The sequence below is a fragment of the Saccostrea echinata genome, unplaced genomic scaffold (genome assembly GCF_033153115.1).
Source record: "Saccostrea echinata isolate AGI-Se365-2 ecotype Australia unplaced genomic scaffold, CSIRO_AGI_Sech_v1 ptg000029l, whole genome shotgun sequence".
Classification (NCBI taxonomy): Eukaryota; Metazoa; Mollusca; class Bivalvia; order Ostreida; family Ostreidae; genus Saccostrea; species Saccostrea echinata.
In genome coordinates, this window is record NW_026889778.1 from 192,009 (window position 1) to 209,315 (window position 17,307).

Below are 17,307 nucleotides of genomic sequence, written 5' to 3' on the forward strand. Positions count from 1 at the left end.
CTAATTTTCGATATCATCAGCTTCTAACTGAATGTCATCTTCATCCATATTAGGATCATCATCAGATGTAGTATCTAAATCAAAGTTAGGATTTGGGATAAAAACGTAATTCTACACTACCTGAGGATGCTTCTTAATAAATTTGACTAATCATGCGTGGCTGTGCTGTTCTTGAAAAAAAAGATTTGAAATTATTTTCCCCATGCATTTCTATATATAATTTGATCACCCATTGTGGTCCCTGCCTACATGTATTTAGAGTCCACAAGGTATAAGAGCTTTAACAAGGGAAATATCAGCTATTTACTTGTAGTTGCAGTTTATAATATGATGTTGTATGATATATTTTGATGATGTACACTGATTATTGATTATTTAGTGACATTCTTATCATGGTGCCAATGCCAAGTAAAGGTTTATGAAAGATTTCATCAAATCTTTTTGGAATTCTTTAGAAACCTGAAAATGAGAAATCAAAATGGACTTAGTTTTTTTTTCACCCAAAGTCCCTCATACAGATGAGCACAAGCTAATTGGTCTGAAAGAGGGAATAAATGAAAGTATTTTCTTTTTATATTGATTGAGTGTGGCAAACCCTACAAATCCAATTGCTTGAAAATGATTAATTATGTCCATGAAGGCCAATTAGGGAATTTTTCATATGTTAGTTTGTGACAGAATATGAGAAAATGATGATCAATGCTTATCATTATGGAAAAATCAGGGACTTCACTTTTTTCACAGTGTTGTCCAAATACCATACAGTTCTTCACTCCAAAAGTTGTTTTTAAACATGCAACATATTTTATACAAATGCTGATTTCGTTTGACCTAAAATAATACAAATGAATGAACAGAATAAAGTTTATGCACTTTTTTAATATCATAAAGTTATAAAAACACAAGCAGTATTTCAATGAAGTATTTGACATTGCTCAATTAAGTTTCTTCAAATGCATTTAAAAACTACCAAATGTATCATGTACATGTTATTTTTACAGAGAAAAGACAGTAACATTATACAAATACAAGTATTTTTAAAAAAAAAAAAAAAAAAAAAAAGAACTCTAATTTTAAATTGTCCAAAACACATACACACACACACACACACACACACACATCTGAAGCTACAGACTCTTAAACGTGCTACTACCCCAAAAAAGCGTGTGACTTTCGTGCGCTTTCCGTTTCGTGCAAACCGTGTAGCGTTTCGTGTAAACCGTGCAGCGTTTCGTGTAAGCTCCAAAGCGTTTCGTGCAAACCGTGTAGCGTGCAAGAAACGTGTGAGAAACGTGCGACTTTCGTGCAAGAATCATGTGAGAAACGTGTAGGATTCATTTGGAAGTCATTTTATTTTAAATATGGCTATTGATGGATTAACATGTCATTCTGTGTTGTTTGTAACTACTATTATTCGGATATATCATACCGGTAATATTTTAAGAAATACAAAATAAAATTACCCGGTTATGTATTTCATATTTGTTTGATTTTCTTTCTTTTTTTTATTTAAATAAAGAAGGAAAGAAAATGTGTTAAAAGTAATTAATTATATGCACATCAATGTTAAGGTATTTGATTCAATGCATTTTTTAAAGGGAGCAATACTGAACATTTTTTTTAAAGAAAATTCATCAGGAATCCGGTCTTGTCCTTTTTATTCATTTATTAGAATCTCTTCATCATTTTACAATTATGGTATATAGAGATCACAAGAACATATGGGTGATTACCTGGTAATACAAAATAAAAGATCGATAAGGCAGACGTGAAAAATAAAACACAAAATTTAGTGCGTTGCTATAAATGTGGAGTATGGGAATTCTAGGCCGGGGAACACAATTTTTTTTCCTTATAAACGAACAAATTTTTTTTACATTACAAGATTAATATTTTGATACAAATAATTTTGAAACGATGACTCATTTATAGTCTTTTTATGCATAAAATTGGTTGATTAATAATTGTCATATAAAGGAATCATATTTCACATGCATCGGCAAATATTGGGTTAAATATTTCCAGGGAGGGGGGATCAGTGTTCAAATGAAAACACGAACTTTGAGTTTTTGTCAACACGGTTTTATAAATAATTTTCTTTTTAAAGATGCCCGATGCACCCCTTAAAAATATATTGGAATCTTCTTTACACTTCCAACACTCTTCTTACGACTGTGATCAAGGTCATTTACAACAGCAATCACGGGCTCTGCGTGCTGGGAACTGAAAACGTGTTCTGCTACATGTATTAGCTCTTGTCAATCATGGCTAAGATGACAACCAACAATAATTTATGAATTAAATTATTTTATTAGTATTTAATGGGTACAAATAAATACCCGTGGATTTTATTTCTTAAATTTAACCGATTGCCTGTAAACAGTGAATTAATTTGCCAGTGTATTCGTGAATAAAAAAAGATATAAAGAAATAAATCCTGAATAATTATGTATTAGTTGTTTAGTTTATCACGCAGTTCTAGAACATAATTTTTTAGATTTTGGTCATTAGACATGTAAACATGTATATTGAATGTATTGTTAAGAGCTGCGACTATTGATTACATTTTTTTTTTTTTTTTTTTTTTTTTTTTTTTTTTTTTTTGGCTAGACGGGGTTTGAAATCAAGGAATTTACAAGGTGGTGGATATATTGTTTTTATTTGATATACACAATGCCTCAAAAGAAAACTAAAGAATTACAATACCTATCCCCCGGCTTCTCTACCATATAAAATTTTATGATAAATTAAAGTTCAACTCTGTAATGAAACGATATATTTACCATTCTGAATAAAGTGCATTTAATGAGTTACATGTATCGGGTCCCACTGGAGATATGGAAATCTTTTTTCTTAGAACGAGCATTTGTTTCTATAATAATTTTTTTTCCAATGGTATACTTACCGAAACAAGTGCCTGTTATATTTAGCCAGGTACAGAAGTAAGATCTCGGTAATCTACCCCCTTTTTCACGCACAATGTTCTTGTTTGATGCAGTGTACTTATTACCTTTGCAAATTATAAGCAGAACATAATTTAATCAAATGAAATTATTTATTTACTAAATTAAAAAATGAAGGAAAAGAAAATCAATCCGTTTACAGAAATCATACGCAGTTTAATCATATTTTTTTTCAAACTAATAACTGAGTTTATTTGTCAGTAACAAATACGACTTTTTGATATCAAAATATAATTGTAAAAACATTGAATGCTGTAAAAGATTATGAATTACATTTTTTTTTCAGTGCGTAATTTAGAGTCTAATGAAAAAGGTTTGTACATAGATGATGATAGGCATTTCACCGGGCGGGTCACATACTCAATGACAACTATTAATTAATTACAACTGAACATTGAGTATTTTATCTGTTAATATAGTACTGGTCTAGCGAGGTTTAATCTTAACTTAATCAGAATGATTGCAATTCTTAACTAATCTTTGATTAATCATTAATTATTTAAATAAAGTCCGAGAGATTCCGAATAGAAAATCCAGATCGAGGCCAAAGCGTGCGAGAATCGTGTACAAAGCGTGTGAGAAACGTGTACAAAGCGTTTCGTGCAGGCTTTCGTGTAAACCGTGCAGCCTTTCGTGCAAAGCGTTTCGTGTAAACCGTGTAGCGTTTCGTGCAAACCGTGTAGCGAGCGTGTACCGTTCGTGCAGCGAGCGTGTGGGGTAGTAGCACGTTTCAGGGTCTGTAGTACACTGAAAGAAAGCAAAATATATGAAACATTAATTGGTGTTTAAGAAAAACAAGGAGTCCCAAAATGTTATGAAAAAAGAGGCCCATGGGCCACATGGCTCATCTGAGTATTTTGGCTAGGAGTTCAGTATTTTATGAGTGGTATCAACCTATCTCGAAGGAGAGGGGGCATGATTTGAACAAACTTGAATGGACACTAACTGAGGATGCTACCATATTTTTTTTTTTTTTTTTTTTTTTGACAAATCATGGCTTTACAAGATTTTAGAACTAATTTTTCCCTAGGGGTCATAATTTAAACAAACTTGAATTTACACTTCATGAGGATTCTTCCATATAAATATGATCAATCATGGCTTTGCTGTTCTTAAGAAGAAGATTTTTCTCATGTATATCTATGTAAACCTTTGATCTTCCATTGTGACCCCACCTTTATCCGGGGATCATGATTTGAACAAATTTGTATCTACACTACCTGAGGATGCTTCCATATAAATATGACCAATCATGGCTTTCCTGTTCTTGAAAAGAAGATTTTTAAAGATTTTTCGTAGTATATCTATGGAAAACTACCCCCGACGGTCACGATTTGAACAAACTTGAATCTACACAACCTGAGGATGTTTCCACATATGTATCACCTTTCCTGGTCCAGTGGTTCTGGAGAAGGTTTTTCCTATGCATTACTATGTAAAATTTTGATCATCCATTGTAGCCCCGCCCTACCCTGGGAGGGGGGGGGTCATGATTTGAAGAAACTTGAATCTAAACAACCTGAGGATGTTTCCATATAAGTTTCATTTTTCTTGGCCCAGTGGTTCTTGAGAAGAGGATTTTTAAAACATGTCATTAATTTTCCCACTAATTTGTAATTGTCTCCCCTTGGAAGAAGATGTGGCCCTTCATTTAAACAAACTTGAATTCTCTTTACCCAAGGATAGTTTGTGGCAAGTTTGGCTGAAATTGGCCTACTGATTCTTGAGAAGAAGTCGAAAATGTTAAAAGTTTACAGATGGACAGACAGACTGAGGGACAGACAGACAGATAGACAGACAGACAGAAGATGGACAAAGTGTGATCAGAAAAGCCTACTTGAGCTTTCAGCTCAGGTAAGCTAAAAAAAAAAACGCTTGATCCTTTTCCTTAGGAATGCTGTCAACAACTTGAAGCATCAACTCTGTACCTTGGCATGGTACAACAGGCCCTATTGCTAAATGTTCTTGTGTATGTAAAATATTCCTGTACAGTATTGCAAATAGTCGAATTTCTGATATACTGGACACTTTAAAGGAGGGTAATCTCCATTTTACAGGATATCCATTGCATGGTTGAACAGTTCACGCTGAGATCTTCATCTTTCGACCAATTTAGATACACTTATTGACTGGGACGATATGAATTCATAATCTGTGAAAGCAATGACAAATTGATGTTTGAATTAAAGTTAATAATTGATATTGCAATAAAGAAGACATTATAGTACAGTTAATTTTCATTTATATACCGAAAAGCAATAAAAGAGCATGTATTTTGATGTTCTAAATGATATTTGGAATTTGGGAATAATTTCAATTTTATAACAAAGGGACCTTGGCAATGCTTGCCTGAATCACATTTATTTCTTATTTTGTAAGAGGCCCAAATGCCTTAATAGCTACCTGAGTTTAATGCAAAACTGCAAATGATCCAAATATAAAACAAGCTAATTCAGAGAATTGTGGCCCCTGCTAATGGAAAAAGATGAGGATGGGAGAACTGAAAAAAAACATGCAGATGGAAAAAAAACAAAGGTCAACCTTGACCTTTCCACTTTTGTCCTGAAAGTCAATTGGTGTCTTTTGTTTAAATTAAAGAAATAAATTCAAGACCTCAAAGAGAACCAGAGTTATCACCAGAACATAATTTAATGCAATTTAAGATATCAATTTTTCAACTTGACCTTTTAACTTAGAAATCAAAGGGGGTTTCTGAAAGTCGTTGGGAATTATGATGTAAAATTTAATAGAAAAAGCCCAGAGGAAACTAAAGATATTATTTGTAATTTTTTGTATTGTAGGAATTTCCAACCTTGACCTTTTGACCTCAAATCAATAGGGATCTTCTCTAGGCTATAAGGAGCTGTGATATGAAATGATATTGCAAAAGCTTAAAGGCTTTTTGAGATATTGTCCCGAAATGAAAGTGTTATAGTTAGTGTTGTCAAATCGGACGATTTTTAGTAACCGGGTACTCGCTTACTTTTCCAATCGAGTAACCGGTTACTCGAATGGTTTTTCTTTAGACCTGAAAATATCTCTTTTTGCAGTTTATATTCAGTTGTTACTGAAATACATTTTGAGTAAGTAACGTCATTACTCTTTCTATAGTTATCTCAATATTTGCATACAGGTATTTATAAATCACAAATACACTGCTTATGAACTTTTTTCCCTTAATAACAAACAAACAGTATAAAATATTTTCTAAGTATCACGTAATAGTTCGCTGTTTTGCGGGATGTCCTTTATAATATATCGCTTGATTCAGAGTTAAATTACAATCTAAGGTAATTAAGCATATTTTTAATAAATCAGTCATTCTTTTAAAATATTTTTATGCATATGGCGGCGTCTTCTTTAATCTTGTACTACGGACTAGCACAAAGTTATAAGAGGTCATAATAATTAACTCAAGCCTTCAAAGCTTGTATATATCCCTTGGCAATCAAAGCTTCCAATTAGATAATTTGTGGAATACTTATCAAAACAAATCGGTCATATTTGTAAAACGCTAGGTCGAGTCTATCGTTTATTGGTAAATAAAATAGGGAAATTTATGAACAAAATTACATTTTTTCCTGTCGACTTAAACATGTTAAAATATAAATTTTATATATACGAGTTTTACTAACCGATACTCGCATCGTTCGACGATTAACCGGTTAACCTGGAAATCGTTGACAACACTATTTACATATACTACATACATGTACAGACAGAATGACAAACGGACAGACCAAAATTAATATTCCCACTTACAGTACAACCAGAGACAATGAAATAAACTGTTTACATAAAAAACACATACTTGCCTGTACAAGTTATTTATAAGATAATTGATAAACATTTGCTGGGCGGGGTTGTTTCCTACTGGTATTAGGTCATAATATTATGTTTTCTGTTATGTCCATGACTTCTTCTTCCATTTTCCTCCACTCTTTGCTCTGTAAAATAATTGGAAAAACCATGAAGTATATATAAATATGCTAATGCTGAAACATTTTGAATGATTCATAATTATATAAAGTTCAAAACTTGAACTATATGGACTGGACTTTTCAATTTATCAGTCACATATTCAGGCATCTTCACCATTTTGACCTAACTTCTTTGTGATTTTGTTTATCAATAATGTGAATGAGCAGTTACATGTACATTATCATTATTATTGTAACTTGTGTATATACATTATGAAATGTTAACCACATGTACAAACTCAGGTTCACATTATTGAACTGCATGATAACAATGCCCTTTTAATTTTACTTTTTCAGTGTGAAAATGAAACATGTTTGCTAAATTAGTTTTTGAGATATTAAACATTGACATTATCTTTATTATTATGCAGTGCCTTAAAATATATAATATATTACAATAAGTGATCACCTGTTTGATTTGATTCATTTGCTGCCTTGTCAATAGGAACACATTTCTGCTAAAGAATAAACATTAATTTTAATATTAACTATACAATACTTAATAATCCTCATAGTTAAATGATTACATATAACCATTTACATACACATGAAATGAAACAAAAATTACACTAGAGATTTTATTTTTAGAACTAATTCAAAATAATATGCAATTGAAATTTATTTTCAAACAGGATTGGATCATTTACATGTGAAATCTATTGATATCATGAAACTACTGAGTGTAAAAGCCATTCATCAACATTTACTGTAGAATCCTTAATTTACTTCAGTAAGAACAAGACTTAACAAGTGGACTGCTGCTCAAGAGTTTTCACTTTTTACATGTATTTCAGCTATAAAATAATAAAAGCATGTAATTTTGTTTCATAAGTGAAGCTTGATTTATAAACTACTGAGTGACTTTTAGAAAAAATTTGATAAAACTTGTACATATATATACACCCAGTACATGTATAATTTGTATATTTTTAAACTTTTCCTTCAACTCTCCTTCCATACTGATTTTTTAGTGTGTGTTTCTATACATCTTTTGCATATACCTGTAACAGTTAGGAATTAAATAAGTTGATAAATATAAATCATTATAGATTGAACATGTAAATAAACTTCATATCAAAAGGTTTTCACATACTATATAGACAAAGTCAGTAAATATTTCAATTATGATATCACTTTGTGATATTATATTATAATATAGGGTTGTCCATAAGACCTAGGGACTGGGGAATTTCTTCACCTATAATGACATAATTCCCTGATTACTCTGGCATTGCCCTCTCAACCCTCACTAGGGGGAGGAACCCCCAACATGCTTTTTTTTTTTTAAAAAATCTCTTATTCCTTATGGACAACCCAGATATCATGTACAGTGTCTCTCTGAAAACTTTAAGGTCAGAAATTAAGTTATTAATAATTAAATGGTTCAGCAAAATTTCTTTAGTCTTTAATTTTTTGGGGAATGTACAAAAACCGCATAATGTTCTTACCAGTTCCAACAGGCAAAACCTCGTTCAGCTTGACCCTCTCGGTTTGGATAATAGCGTTTCCCCTATCAGATATGGGTGACAGAGTAGACCAAGTATATCTCTGTGTTTGACAGCTGTTTGATACATACATGTAGGTATGTCTACAGAAATTAGACGGTCCAAGTCCCATAACAGCTGCACGGTTCAGATGGTTCAAGATAAGAAGCGTTTTAGGGACAGAAATGTCTTCTATGCTGCATTTAAAATACCTTGTATGTGCAGCTGTATCTATTTTACAATCTTTCAACAAAACTAGAGATTTTTTTATCACAATTGTCCTCAAATCAATATTCATCTTTTCGTCTGCCATTTAGACATCATACTTTTAATTCCTCTATAATAGGAGAGTTCCATTAAGGGAGATAATTTTTCCAATAGTTTCAGCCAACTTCATTCCATTTTTAAATTAGCATAATGCCATTTGCAACCAAATTCCTTTTAACTATCAGTTGATTTTGAAGGATTTTTGCAATTAAACTGATATTTATAATATTTTAGGCGTTTATTGGGTTTTTACAGCATTCTAAATAAAGTGGTATTTTAAAACACATTGATTGAATCTATATTTAGACACCACTTTACAGAATCAGTGTTGTTAAATGAAATAAAATAAAATATTTATAGTTAGAGCACTTCCTTTAAATTTATTTAATATTTACCATTTGAATAAAAATGCATATTTTCCTGCAATTTTTTTTCTCTTAATCTATGAGTGTTTTTCCAAACATATTTATAAGACTGTGCTAAAAATAGAGTATAGGTCTATAATAGAGGTCCCTACAGGTACCTGACAGTTTTGATACTGGAATCTATTAGAGGACACATGATGCTAATCAGAAACTTTAAAATCAGTCAAAATGATCACAATGCCTTTCATAATAAAGGAGATGGGTGAACATGACGAGCGATAAGCCTATAGTGTGACAAACATGGTGATAAAAAATTAAATTTCAATTATATCAAAATTTTCCTTGATATTTCGTCTAACATTAAAATATATTTTATGTAAAATCTCTACAATTTGCAAAAATCCCCCAAAGATTGAAATTATTTGCCTGTGAAATATTAGACACACACTAAAGCGAGCAAAAAGAGTCATTTTCTCTTACTATAACACTATTTTTCGATATGAGTGGGTCTTCGCTCCACCTTTTTGAGAGTTAATCCTCAAAGTTTGCATAAAAATACACATTTTTTGGTTACCAAAAGTATGGAGCAATGACCCACTATACCTTAAAAATATACTTTTATGACATAAAATTCGCATCTTTTCGAGAAATACTTGAAGTCCATTAAGTCAACGGTCATATCACAAACATGATTTAAATGCCACTGTTCGTCAGGACTTGTGTAGTCTAGTGGTTAGCGGGCTAGTCTCGAAAGAAAATGATACTCAGGATTTTTATTGCTAGGATTCGAACCCCACGAATACCACACTAATTTTTTTAATAAAAGAATAAATTTTGCCGAGAAAATTTTCCTCAGAAAAGTTTTCTTTAACACAATCTCATAAATTTCAATAATGAGAACTTTACTCTAAATATCAAATTCACAAACTGAACATGATTTTTATATTTCTGAAGCTATAGGCTTTCTGCATGCTATGTTCGCCCATCTCCTTTGGATTTTGCATGGTTTTCTCGTAGACACGCACTTAAAAAGGTTTTCCTGGCCTTGTGTTATTGCTAAATTTGGTTGTCAAGGTCTTATGTTAAAAGTTAATCTTCATCCATCTGTTTCAGCTAGATACAGTTATCTGGTTTTATACAGAATTCACGGTTAATATGAAGAGAAAATTCGGAATTTTTCCCTCTCGCAACTAATGTTCCGAATGCCATTACATATATTGGTGACGCGAAGAAATACTCAGCACTTCCGTGATCAGCTGATGTCCGCCAATAAAATTTACTTTAGATGCGAGTGATTTAATAAAAATAATAACGAACTGGTCCTGGAAAAGGTTTGGTGCCTTTGGACAGATTCCCTCACAAGTCTTATTACACCATTTATGTTAAAGTACGGAGTCGATATGACAGAATTCTTATACAACAATAGTTGTGGCGTTTTTTTACACCCTGGATCGAATCCCGTTGGAACTATTTTTTCATAAATCTTGAATTTTGAATGATAAACATTTAGTTGATTTTTTTTTCTGTTCTTCAAGACATAAAACAACATAGATTTAAATACATATTTAAAACGTAGAATATACTACTAGATAGGATTGTAAAGGACAAGAATAGCACACATTCAAAAGCAAACATTTCTTTATTTATCTTGATATCAGTGCCAAAAGATGTCAGACGTTTTTCCATTTTCCTTTATCAAATACACTGTTCAAAATACCGCTGACCTGATACTTAAAAAAAATTTTTGAAGCTTAAGATGCAACTTTTAAAATCAGGGTTTTCTCGGTTTTTTTTTTTTTTTTTTTTTTTTTCTTTATAAGGAAACTGTTACAATTCTATAGCCTCACCCTGTCCGAAAACGCCATATTTATCATGTTTTAAATGGATGAAATATGATGATAAGGAAAAGTAATTAAGCTCAAAAGTCAACTGGTATAACATGTAGTGTCGAGCTGAATGTTATATTCTATCGGGGGTCGTACCTTGTCATTTCAAGGATTTCGGGGATGACTTCGATATAACATTTTTTCTTAATAAATGATTGGCAAATGATTGACAACAAAGGCCTGCAAATATATACAAATAATATGGCCTAACCTTATCTAGGTTAATAGTCACGACAATATGAAATAGGTAATCAACTAGTTACAAATGATTGTGTAAATGCAGTGGGTAGACTATCCCTTTCACTGCCCAACACCGGACTGACGCTTGTACTGCAACCTTATTCAGGACACAGTCAGTACAAGTGACAGCCCTTCAACTGCTGTACACACTGCTAGCCTTATTCAGGCAGACACACTGCGCACAACAGCCTGGTCGCCAGACAGGTCAATTAGACGAATTACGGTGGCTAACCTCCGTTGATGGTTAGCCTCTGAGTGGCTTGCCACTCGAAAACACAACAGCCTTCTTATAACTATCCTTGTACTTGTTGACCTTACTTATCTCATAAGGTCGTCCTCTTCTGTAAGCTGACTTTATTTCTTTATAGTCTCACTTACCACTGTTATGTTCCCACACGTCTAACTCTTCACAGCTTGCACTGAAAAAGACTGTCTGTACCGGGATTCAGCCTTTATATACCTTTTTAACACGGAAGTTTACATCTGCAACATTATAGCTAATCCCGAATGGTCACACTATAAATTTCCGGAATATTACACTACCCACGCCTCCGATGACATGCATCCCGCATACAAACTCAATAGATCAACAAAAAGATTTTTTTCTTTTTACGACAAAACAGTATTAATATGGTCGGCCAAATAAGCAACAATACAAGAACAGCAATAAAAATAACAAACAAAACTGATGAACACTATCTGTGTTAAATATAATTTCCATTGAAGTTACTGGAACATGTCAGTTATGAATTATTCTTTCTTTGGCAACAACTTTGATATCTGCCTCTCCTTCACGAAACTTTCTTGTCGTTTTGGTCATAACATCTCTTTTCTTTAGGGATGTCTGTGTATAAACGTCGACTCCACTACTCTGTACAGGGGGTACTGCTGGTTCCATATCAACCTGGGTTGCTTTGTCCATATTAAGAATAATCTTCTTTGGAACGGGGATCTCTTCCAAACTTGGTCTTTTTCTTGCAAAAGGCAAAGTCGGTTGGGTCTTCTTACGGAAAAGTCTTCCTTCTAACAGATTGTCTTCTTTCTTCTTCGGATCCTGTTTCTCCTTCCGCTCATCAATAACATCTTCTTCATTCTCATCACTTGAGTTACTACTCGAAGAGTCTGCAGAGTATATCTCGCCTATAACTTCACCAGGGTCCTGGTCCAACCAATCTTCATTTGCGCTTTCCTCATCTTTGTTTTCTTCATTCAACGAACCACCTGCCTTCTCTTTACTTTGCTCTTTTGCACCCAGTTTGATAAGTTCATCATTAGGCCTTAAGCCAGGATGACATCGTTTGGTGTGTCTCTTGAGATTGAGTTTTCTAGTGTTGGTAAAATCACAGGTTGGACACTCAAAAACTCTCATGGCGCACACCATAATGTGTTTCTTGAATCCTTCTTCTGTTCCTGCAGGTTCCGAACACATTGGACACCGCCGATATTCTTTTCTTGTGGTTGTCTTAGTTTTAGCCATCACTAAAAATATACATATATAAAAACTAGATAAGCTTCCTAATACAATTTGTAAATGCATACTAGAGAGATAATTACAAATCTGTCTCATAATCATACAACCAACTAGAAGGTTTGCGATCTCTACTAGGGCGATGAGACAATGGTAGTTCTTCATTAACGCATGAATCAAGATCACCAATTATAGGACCTGAGTCGTCAGGAGTTTCACATGTTGGCAACGGTTCGTCATTTTCCCTTGATAAAATTTGTGCATGCTTTTTTCGCATTCTGTCAACATGAATAACTTGAGTTGATCCCCTCGGACCGCAATTGACAAGATATGTCAAGTCAGAGATTGTTTTAACCACCTTAAATGGACCTCGCCAATAACTTGTAAACGTTGGTGATGTGCCTGGCTTTCTTCTTGGTAAGAAAACATAAACCTTTTTACCCACTTCGAAATGATACCATTTCAATTTCCTCTCGCCCAAACATCATCATATTTGTTGTCATTCCTGTAGTTTCATGCACCGAGCTTCGATATGCCATCACTACGAAATGAAGATGGACATCCCAGTCAGTGTGGTGCTCATTGACAAAACCACTAAGCATTGTTGTCAACGTTCTGTTAAACCGCTCCACTATTCCGTCCGACTGTGGGTGGTACGGAGTGGTGTGGGTTTTTTGTATGTCAAACAGTCTGCACATTTCCTGGAAAAGATTGTTTTCATACTGCGAACCCTGGTCAGAATGTATCGTAGCTGGTACTCCAAATCTGGAAACGACTTCTTCGACAATCTTTGTAGCAACGGTTTCTGCCTCCATGTTTGGCAATGCAAAGGCTTCCGTCCACTTTGTAAAGCAGTCTGCCACAACAAGGATATATTTATTCCCATTGGATGTCATTGGCAGTTCGCCTAAAAGATCCGTTGCCAGTCTTTCCATTGGATACCCCGTGAAGACTAAATGCATTGGAGCTTTGTTGGTTTGTCTTGGTGCTTTTCTCTTGGTGCACACCTCACAGCCGGCAACATAAGAATGAACATCTTTTTGTAGACCTGGCAAATAATAGGATTAACGGATTCTCGCAAGTGTGTTGTGAATTCAAAGGTGGCCTGCTGTCCTTGAGTCATGGTAATGTTTCAAAACATTCCATCGTTCCTGCTTTGGGACAATGACTTGTAATGTATCCTGTTTTGTAATAAGATCTGACCATCTTCTATATAACATTTCATTTTCAATGACCAGTCGGTCCCACAGTGAACAAAGGGATTTAATTTATTAGAATCCTACACTCTTGAAACATTTCGATAATAAAATTATCATGACTAATTAAGAGTGTTTGGGTGGTATTTACAAACCTGTCTTTTAAAATTAAGGTACATAGTACATGGTAAGTCCCTCCTCGTGAGTAGATGAGGGGCCCGCTTTGTGAACACATCATTCAATTTACTGCATTTTATTTAATTTGAGTTTTGATTTAATAACCAGTTCATCTATGTTCCTATATTTACTATATGCCATTATGGGACCATAGGAATTGTTGTAAATATGTCTGCATATTGTATCCTAATGAATAGCTCATACGTCCTTTCTTCATGTCTTTTATTCATGGAGTAAACTTCGTGACTATGACATTGTGTATGATATTTTAATCATTTTTAGATACGGTTTGATTCAATCAAATATTGTTCACATACTCTTTCCAAATAGTTTTGAAATCATGATACAGCTTCCTTAGACGTCCAGTGTATTTTTCTTCTATCAGGTCCTTGAAGATTGGTTGTTTCTTTGCTTTAAATCCCTTTGAGATTTGTTGGGATACAAATTTTGAACAATCAACATTTGAACATTTCCCCGGTGGAGGGCTCCAAAGAACTATATTCGGTAAGGGCGTATTCCTGCCCCCATAATAGTCAAATTTTGAAAATCTCTTGAAATGAGAAAAAGTGCATATATTGTATAAAATAATCCAAATTAAGACAATATATTATGAAATTGGAAAAATTAGTTGGCTTTTCTTGTCTCTGTGACGTCACAAACTATTTGGATTTTCGTTATTTTTAAAATAGAGGCCAAAATGCACAGAATTTGTTCAAATTTGACTATAGTATTTATAGAGCGCAAGCTTGCTCAGGTACCATATTCACATATTTCATTGATATTATCATTCTACACATTATATCAAAAGATCTAGTCTGAGCAGACCTGCGCTCGATAATTTCCAATCAAAATACCGACGTAAAATACACTATTTTCTCTCAAAATCATTGCAATTTGGAATTTACGTCATTTTATTGACGTCATATCTAACTAATGATGTCATAGTTGATAAAAATATTTAATGCTTTGAAGTCTGCAAATATCCACCTGGTTTAGAACATAATTAAAGATTTCTCCATCAAAGTTTTATTTTGGGAGCAGATACTGGCCACTACAGAATATAGTCCTTTAGACGTACTCGGCACTTTGGCCATTAAGCAGTGAGGGATCTTTTTCTTGCCAGCATCTATAGCTACTACGACACTGGACCTAAGATTTTACAGTCCCATTTGAAGGACCGTTCTCAACGTCCCCCATTGGGATTTGAACTTGCGACTTAAAATTAGCCCCTTACTTTGGGACTCCAAAACGAAATGCTCTAGCTCTAGAACCACTGCACAACTTATGGCTTTCTAAAACGTACATTGCTTGTATAAGCACTGGAAGCTGATAGAAGTTCGAAAAAATATACTCGGATGTCCGGTCTTTGCGTATTTGAGAATCTTGTCTTCTTTTTTTATTCGATTTAAATAAATTTACACTGGCGTGATATATTTTACAAGTTCAACTAAATAACAGTTGTGAATTAATTTACCTTGATGTTTGCTTTTAAACGACATTTGTATGATATTCTGTTTACAAATCGCTTTCTTTTGTTCTTTTCTTATTTATAATAAGGTATTATTCAATTAACTTTCAGAATGTATTTTCAAAGCTGCTGTTAGAAAAAAATATATATTTACCTACCTATCCACCCAACTTGAGAATTTAGGGTCGGGTAAGGGGAAAGATATTTTTAATGATGACCTTATTATTTATACTTGTAAGTTGTCTAAGACTTGCAAATAGATAAATCTAGAAAAAAAACGAAATGTTGAGACCAAGATACTGTTTTTATTTCCAATTTTTCTTCTTTCTTTCAATTCCAGCACCAGTATAAGATGTAAAAAGATACATTTTGATGTTAGCAAATTAATAAAAATAACATCTTTTGTTTGTTGTTGGAATTTGAATGCGTATGTTTTACAGACCCGTAGAGATCGGGAGGGGGTTTCCCGCGATAATTTTTCCGCAATAAATTTGCAAGTGTATATTATACATTAGGAAACAAACACCGGTTTAATTTACAATAATTTTTGTGTCCCCTCAAAAACGTCTGGTGGATTTTTTTCCCCCTTTTTTTCTTTTGTTCCTTTCCTATTTATTGTTTTCACTTATAATTACTCATTTGTGTGTGTGTGTGGGGGGGGGGGGGGGGGGGGGGCTTGTCAAGATTTTTTAAGGTTATGCCCTCCAATTGATATTGCTTCAAAAGTTCACCAGGAATTATCAGTTATTTCAGTAAAAATATCGAAAAATATCAGAAATTCTCAGGATCAACAGTATAATATCAGTAAATATCAGTAAAAAGTGGAACTATAATTACATTTTAAGACCAGTAAGGAGATGGACGGACAAGTACTATCAATGAAGAGAACTGGATTTCTTGCAATTTGGCCAAAAATCAAAATAATTTCGATATGCGAACTTATCATCTAAAATTTCATAATTCCTGATAAAGAAATATCCTTCAAATCAATTAAAATAATTGCACAAATTGCCTGAAGGGCATCCTTCACAGTTTTACTTTTCCGCGATTATATTTTTCGTTTTTCGGCGATTTATTTTAACATGGATTTTAGGCAGGATAAGTTTGTAAAATACTAGATAAGAACATTGAATTAAAACCGTAAGCACTAGATAAAAAAGATTTAAAACAAGCACTGCAAATTATGATTTTTCATGGGCGAAGAAATCTTCATGTCTCCCGAACATTCATGCAATAAATTGCTTATTATACCGAATCAAGCACAATGCAGGAAATATAAAGGAAATCCAATGAATAAAGTAAACATTTGATAAGAACAAAATGAAACAGAAGTAAGTTACACCACTAATCGTGCTTCATAAAAAAGATTCCTTCGTGACAAGTAAGTGTAATTTACACACCAGTAACATAAAAACCCTACCCATGAAAACACTTTCCTAAATATTTATATTTTACACGTTTGAATTTGACACAATCAATCAACGGTATAAACAATCTTACTCAGTAGTAAACTCAGACGCCGCATTGTGACGTCATAATCGTGAAACACGACGTGAAACACGAAGTTTTGTTTCAGGGCAAACACGAGGGTCACGTGACTGTCTCGGCCAATCAGGTTCTATTTTATTAGTAATTATTTATATGGGGTATAATAAACTAAATTAGTAATATACGAAATATGAAAAAAAAAACCTGAATGGCAATTTTTTTTCAGCTCAATATCCTTCTTCCCCTTTATGCAAAAGGAGAATTTTGTCTTTCAGATGTTTTTATTGTGATTTTTTCCTAATATACAAATTCTCTTTAAGTCTGT

General features: G+C 33.4%; 1 protein-coding gene across 1 annotated transcript; it reads right to left on the reverse strand.

Moving 5' to 3' along the window:
• Positions 1 to 11,924: 11,924 nt before the first annotated feature.
• On the reverse strand, positions 11,925 to 12,662 carry LOC133194300 (RE1-silencing transcription factor-like). Its single transcript, XM_061330282.1, has one exon. The coding sequence runs from the start codon at positions 12,660 to 12,662 to the stop codon at positions 11,925 to 11,927; it is 738 nt and encodes a 245-aa protein (XP_061186266.1).
• Between the last annotated feature and the right edge of the window lie 4,645 nt (positions 12,663 to 17,307).

Excerpts from the sequence above, each read along its gene's own strand:
- LOC133194300 (XM_061330282.1), bottom strand. The coding sequence starts at position 12,662 with ATGGCTAAAACTAAGACAACCACAAGAAAAGAATATCGGCGGTGTCCA.